This window comes from Elephantulus edwardii, unplaced genomic scaffold (assembly GCF_000299155.1).
Source record: "Elephantulus edwardii isolate Elephantulus edwardi_28Jun2011 unplaced genomic scaffold, EleEdw1.0 scaffold00047, whole genome shotgun sequence".
Classification (NCBI taxonomy): Eukaryota; Metazoa; Chordata; class Mammalia; order Macroscelidea; family Macroscelididae; genus Elephantulus; species Elephantulus edwardii.
In genome coordinates, this window is record NW_006399797.1 from 18,096,536 (window position 1) to 18,104,098 (window position 7,563).

Consider the following 7,563-nt stretch of genomic DNA (forward strand, 5'->3'; position numbering starts at 1 on the left):
TGAGGTGGATTGATTCAGTGACTGGGGTAATTGGGATAGGTGTGTCAGAGGCAATGCAATTGACACAGGATAGAGCAGGTTTTAGGGCTATTGTACATAGGGTCGCTATGAGTCACAAACCACTTGATGGCACATAAGAACAACAACAACAAAATAGGTTTCAAGTGTCAGCCTTTTGTTACTAGCTGAGTTTTTAACTGTTGATACTCGTCAAAGACTCTCATGAGGCAGCTAGAGTACTCACAATTATCCTTACTATAAAGATAAAACAAATATGACTTTGGATGATCAACTAGTAAGTTATACCTTCCGGATATATGCTATATTTATTTGGTTTAAGTAAGTAGCTCACCAACCATCACCCAACTATCAGTTGGTAAATGCTACATTCACTTGCCTACTGCTATGATGCTGGACATTATGTCTCTAGTGTGTCAAGTAGGGACTAGTCCTTGGAAAAGATGATGCTGGAAAAAGTGGAGGCTCAGAGAAAGAGGTGAAGATCCTCAAGTTGGATTGGTACAGTAATGGTGGGATGGCACAGGATAGGGCACAGTTCTGCTCTGTTTTTCACCAGGTTGCTATGAATCACTGTCAACTCCATGGCACCTAACAATAGCAACAACAACAATATTTCCAACATCAGCCTAGTCACTCGTGGAGTTGATGCTTCCAATTTAAGACAAATTTGGAAGAAAGACTTAGCAACCTAGTTCCAAAAATAAGCCAACAAAACTATGGATCACAATTGAACATTGTCCAATATAATGCTGTAAGAGAAATCCTACTGTTGAACCCATTCCTATTCAGGGGGACCCAAATGTTATAGGCTAGGATCACACAGTCAGATAGTTATTCTTGGCTGTAATTGTTACTGAAGCATACCGATAGGCCTTTCCTCCACAATGCAGTTGATTGGTTCAGACCATCATTTTTTTTTCCCATCACCAATTGTTTGCATGACTTTAGATCTTAAAGCAGTCAGCATACACAGTGGGACAAAAGTATACTCGCCAAAAATTATGGGGAAATACCAGACAGCTTTCTGTTTTGTTGAACATGGTATCTCCATGAGTTGGAACCAAGGACAGTTAAGTCACAGGAACAGCTCTTTACTGCAGTGAACCCCCTTCATGAATGTCATTTGACTAAGAGGGGATCCAGATGGCACTTTCCTCGAGAGTATACTGGTCAAATAGGCCAAGTTTAGAAGCTAAAATGAAGTCCATAGTCTACCTTCCATCCTTTAAAATTCCTATCTCCACATTTAACTTCTTCTCTGTTCCTGACCTCTTCTTCCTACACCTTTTGTTCAGTAGATATTGCCTTTCCAATACATCATGCTCTACCAGCCTCACATGACCCACTGGGAACAGTGAGTACACGTAGGCACATTTCTGAAACCACTTCTGGCCTGATAAACAATCAGACCTGTGCATTGGATCACCATCTCTCTTTGTGTAGGTTGTATACGGCATGAGATTTTTTTCTGAAGATATGAGTAGGGGCTGTAATCCATCCCTTATCTCACTGCCAAGTCTTGTGTGCAGATGGTGGAACTATATATGTCTGGAAGACCCTTTTTCTAATCGAAACAGAGTCTTTGGACATGCAGCAGGTCCTTAGAATGTTCCCAGGCCCCACTTACCTACCTTGAACACATTCCTTAAGAAATACACACTTTGCCATGTAACAGTAGGAGACTGCAACTGGATAAATGAATTTATGCTGCTTGATTATTTAGCTCATGGCACTACCCTCGTGCCTTGTTAACAGAATACCTTCACAAACACCAAAGCACCATAAAAGGTCAGAAACTTAGGCCCATGGGTGAAGGTCATTTTTATCTAGTTTGCTGTTATTACGTGCTGTTAAGTTGAAAATTACTCAGAATGTATCTAAAAAGATAGGGGGGAAAAAGAGAAAGTAAAAAAATGACTGTTAAAAGAGACTCTGAAACTTGTTTTTGAACATAGAAATCTAAAATAAAAGGAAGAAATAAGGGAGATAAACAGAAGAGTTTGAGGAGCAGTGCTAGATAACAAAGCAAAGTATCTTAAAACCTATACCAAGACCTATATGTAGAAAATCAAAACAGAAGAACACACTCTTGGAATTTCATAAGTAGAAAAAGTGGAAGAACAAAGTCAAGCTTCAAGTTTTATCACAGAAGGATTCTGTGGGCAAAATCTTGAATGATGCAGGAAGCATCAAAAGAAGATGGAATAAATACCCCAAATCACTGTATCAAAAAGAACTGGCCAACACTGAAACATTTCAGGAAGTAGTTTATGATGAAGAACCAATGGTAACGAAAAAAGAAGTTCAAGCTGCTCTGAAGTCATTGGCAAAAAAATAAGACCTCAGGAATGGATACCAATAGAGGTACTGCAACAAACGGATACAATTCTATTGCCTTTAATTCACTAATCTATGACAAGAAATTTGGAAGACAGCTATCTGGCCAACTGATTGGAAGGAATATATATGTTTGTTCCCATTCCAAAACAAAGTAAATCAACAGAGTGCTGAAATTGCCAAACAATTTTACCCATATCAAACGAAAGTAAAGAAAGTAAAATCTTACTGAAGAGTATTAAACAATGACTAGACCAGTACATGCAGATTGGCCAGAAATGTAAGCTGGAATCAGAAGAGACCATGGAATAAGGGATAATATTGCTAATGTCTGATGGATCTTGGGTGAAAGCGGAGAAGACCAGAGAGATGTTGACTTGCATTTTATGGATGTTGCAAAGGTGCTTGATATTATGAATCAAAATGAATTATAGATAACATTGGGAAGAAAGGGAATTCCGTAACAGTTATTTGTGCTCATGTGAAACCTGTACATAAACCAAGAATAAGGACACTTGCACAGAATAAGGAGATATTGTATGGCTTAATATTAGAAAAGGTGAGCTTCCTTACCTACTCAATCTGTATGCTGAGCAAGTAATTAATGGATAATTTAAAAGTTCATTAGTGTGACCTGGATGTTTGTTAAAACACAGACTCTCTGCTGCTCCAGAGTAAGGCCAAAGTAGAGCCCCTGCATGGCATAAATGGTTACGTACTTAACTATTCAAACAAAAGGCTGGTGGCTGGAATCCTTTCAGAGTTGCCTTGGAGGAAGAGTCTAGTGATTTGTTTCTGAAAGGCCACAGCTGAAAACTCTGTGGAGCAGTTCCACTCAGCAGCCCCAAGAATCAGAAGCAACTAAGTGACAATTTGTTTGATTTAGTTTTTGTTTAGGATGCAAGACATTGCATTTTTAACAGTTTTTCCAGGTTATGCTAGTACTCTGGTCGGAAGGGCATAGGCTGAGAACTACCCGTTAGAAATTTCCTTTTTTTGTTTCAGTTTTTATTATTAATTTAAATGAAAGTTTAGAGAGATTTTAGATTTCCATTTATTCATTGTTAGATATTTTCTTAATTCATCCTATACATAGGTTTTGCAGAGAAATTAAAGACCATTTATAGTGCTAATAATAATAACAACAGCAACCAACAATAATCATACCCTTTTCTAGGTCTCAGCACAGGGGAGCTCCTGGTGGTGTGGTTTGTTATGAGGTCAGTACATGGAATCCACCATTTGTCCCAGAGGAAAAGTCTAGGCAGTTTCCTCCTGTAAAGATTTATAGCTCTGGAAACCTGATCAATGAATATAGTGGCCTCGTGGTAAGAAGCTGTACCGCAATCACAAAGGCAGGCAGTTTGAATCCACCAGCTGCTCTGTGAGAGAAGAATGGGCAATCTCCTCCTGTACAATTTACTGCCTCTGAAAATCTGCTGGAGGGTCAACTATGAGTTGGTTCATACTAGATGGTATACAATAACAGCCTTGGATGATGAAAGACCACAGGAAGGAGAAGCAACATGACCCATTAAGGACAGAAGAGAAACTAACATTTAAATAAAACTTAGAGTTTTAGGTGGATTTTTTAAAAAGAATATTTGTTACTGTATATTGTTGTTGTTAGGTGGTGTCAAGTCAACCATGATGTAAATCAACCCTATGAACAACAGAGCTGAATCTTGCTCTATTCCACAACATCCTGACAATTGTCAGAATTTGAATATATGGAGTGCAAGTACTTAGTTTTAGAGTGGTAAGAGTATCCAAAAGCAATCCTGAATTTAATTCAATGGCAATAAAAGAAGTTAGTCCCAGGGAAAATTTACTATAAAAGAAAAGTGAAGATGAACAAACAAAAACCAGCACCCAGTAAATCATTTAATGCTCTGGCTATCCTTATTTTGATACTCATTTTGCATCAGTGGTGTTCAATGATGGAAACCAAGGCCGATACAAAACTCTAAACACTGTAAAAATCTAAAAGTTACTAAAGCCATAGAAACAATGTTGAGCTTTCACTTTCTTTAAATTATTAGGGTTTGTTATTAAGAAACCAGTAAATAGTGTCCTGTAAACCAGCTGTTTTTGCTTTGCTGCAACAAAATTGCTATTGCCTCAGGGGGCAGCCTAAATTTCAAGAAAAAAGGAAAACATACACCTGAAACTAAAACACTCTGACCTGCCTAGCTGCTTCTCAGTCACGTGACCCGTCGACGATCCTGGGGACTTGCATTTCATTTGAGTCACAGTTGGACACGAGGATGCTGATATGGAAATGGCTATGACTCTGGCTCTTTTTTACCATGCTTTCAAATAAAATATAGTGATTCGTGAACCTGTCACTGTTTGGTGAGCCCCCTACCTCCACACGATAAATGATTGTGACATATGTACAGGGTGACCTGTCAGGTCCCAACTTCAGTTGTGTGTTTTGAGATCTTGTGAATGCCCATGTACCTTGATTTGGGTTAAGAAAATGTGACCAACCTAAAAGAATATGCTAATCCTATGCTGGTTTAATCATCACTTTACAAAGAGGTGTTACTAGATGTTATAGAGTCACAGCAACTCCAGATCAGATCAGAACAACAGATCAGAGCCTTGCCCTGTCCTGGACAGATATCCTCGATGTGCTGGATAAGCTCCAGTCCATAGTTACACTCACTGTTTTGATCCATCTTGTTGGGGGTCTGCTTCTCTTTCTCTGACTCTCCACCTTTCCCAGCAAAGATTTTAATTCTGTTTCAAAGATTTTCTCATAACATAAAAGGCTGACATGTGTATACAAACCAGACAGGACTCAAAATGCCTGAACACCCACCACAGTGGTGGCCATTTCTCCCCAGGCAAGTTTTATTAAGCAGTAGGTTACCCACCGCCTTCCATGAACCACACCCCACAGCTCGCTGTCCCCTTACCTGGGCAGTGGTGCTGGAGAAAGCCTGGGTGGTGCTTCGGACCCACGGTGTCTCTGTGGTCCCAGCTGTCTGTAGGCGGGGGCTCTGCGCCTCACTGCTGCTTAGACTGTAGATTTCTGCAGCACTCTTCATGATGGCCAATGTGACATTCCTAACAAGGTTTTCCATGCTATAAGTAACTGCAGTAGCAGTAGTAAGGATTTGGGGACGATCGGTGTGTCTAGTGCTTCTCACTGAAACTTGTGCTCCCAGGTGAGCTGAAGTAAAGAAACGATAGTTGCTAAAATTACCTTCACATTTTAAGGATTCTTCACATGAACAATTTTACTTATAAAAGAGAAGCCCTCTTTAATACCGGGCAGGTGGATAAGTTTAAGTTGTACGAAAAGAAGAAATATTTTGAGAGTGGTAATGCTCTTTTTGGAAGCAGGAGTGGCATCTACTTCCTAAATAACATGCCTCTGGAAACCCTATGAACTTTGATAAATGTCGATAGTTGTAGAGGGACTTCAGGCCTTTTGTTCCTAGGGTCACTCTGAGTGTGCTTGACTTGAAGACAATCAACAACAACAACAATGCTCATTTGCCCTGTAGAGCTCACAAATACTTTATACAACTATCCATTATGACAGAAGGAGAGTTCTGGAAACGGTGGTGTTGGAAAAAACTTAGGTATGGGTAAAAGAAATAGAAAATTAAGTATACTCTAACAGATATTAGGAGCCTAAGTGGCACAGTAGGTTAAGTGTTGGGCTGCTAACCAAGAGGTCCCCAGCTTGAACTTACCAGCTGCTCCACAGGAAAAAGGTGAGAGAGATCTGCCCCCATAACTATTTACAGCCCTGTAAACCTTATGAACTAACTGAAGTGCAATTCTTCACGTGCAGTCTTGTAAGGATTGGAATCAACTCAATGGCAGTGCTTGGGTCTTGGACGATAGTGACTTAAATTTGCAGCTTCTAATCAGACTGATTTATTGACATGGAATTTATGAAGCTTTTGGGGATTACTAAATTATTTTTGTCAGGGGGGAGTTCCAGGAATCTAAAAAACTTTATGCAGAATTTTGTATATATACACATGTGTACCTTTCTGTGGATAAGTTTGTTTTCTTCACCTTCTCAAAGGGGTATTACAATACCAGGTAAAGAACCACTTTTAGTGCCTTTCCTAGCTTCATCATAAAGACTGAAGATTCTTTTAAAAGTTATTAAGATTTCCTTAATGTCAGTGAAAACTGTTTGTAATCCTGCTTGTTAAGCACCGAATCACAGGACTGTTATACTTCTAAGCTACGTATATTGTTCTTGTTGTTAGGTGCCATCGAGTCACTGATGACTTATAGCGACCCTGTGTACAATAGCTCTGAACCCTGCCCTATCCTGAGCCAGTTTCACTGACTCCAACACACTTACTATGTCTATTACCCCAGTTACTATCTGGCAAAAAAAATAAATAGATTTAAAACTTATGACCTGGTGACATGAATTTATAGCTTTGCTTTTGTATATCTTTAGAGAGAAAGCTTTGTATCCATTTAGAGAAAGATGAGCAGTTTCCTCTCATGCATTTACAGCCTGAGAAACCTTACTATAAAGCAGAACATACTCATGTGCAATGCGTTTGAGTTTTTAAGTCTGTCTGATCTACCTTTCTACTTGCCCACTGTCACTGGGTTGATTCTGGTAGTTGACTCTGTAGGATTTACTCAAATTGCCCCAGAGGATTTCCAAGGCTGCAAATCTTTATGCAAATAAGCTGTTTTATCTTTTTTTCCAAGGAGGAGTAGCTGGTGAATTTGAATCATTAGACTCCCCTCTTTTTATTTTGTTAGCAACCAGAGCTGCTTCTGTGTGTGTATATGTGTGTACTTGTGGAGCTCTGGTGGCCGAGTTTGCAAGGAATTGCACTATGAAGCCATGTCTCTGTGGTTGTTTTGAACTCACTGGTGGCTCTATAGGCAATCTTCTCCTGTGCAATTTACAGCCTCAGGAACCCTCTGGAAGGTCAGCTATGAGTTGGTTCCAATTAAAATGAAATGAGAGGAGGAGGAGTCTTAAAATTGAAATTGTCTCTTGGGTATCTTGCTAAAATTATTTCATTATGACCAGTTAGTACAATGTTTATTACAAGCTTTCAGGTAATGCTGATGCTATAAATCTTGGACTATACTTTAAATGGCAAGACTCTAGAGAACAGCTGTATAATGTTAAGCATGGGGGTAAGACTGAGAAAAACTGGATGAAATATGTTTACGGCATTGAAGTCTATGGGGGAGAGA

At 39.4% G+C, this 7,563-nt stretch overlaps 1 protein-coding gene across 1 annotated transcript in view; it reads right to left on the reverse strand.

Annotated features, from left to right (window-relative positions):
* The window catches only part of PTPRB (protein tyrosine phosphatase, receptor type, B), a 169,606-nt gene that overhangs the window by 127,766 nt on the left and 34,277 nt on the right, over nucleotides 1-7,563 (reverse strand). Inside the window, exon 3 of the mRNA XM_006886111.1 lies at nucleotides 5,283-5,539. Coding sequence (XP_006886173.1) covers nucleotides 5,283-5,539 — 257 coding nt within the window. The remainder of the gene's footprint in view (nucleotides 1-5,282; nucleotides 5,540-7,563) is intronic.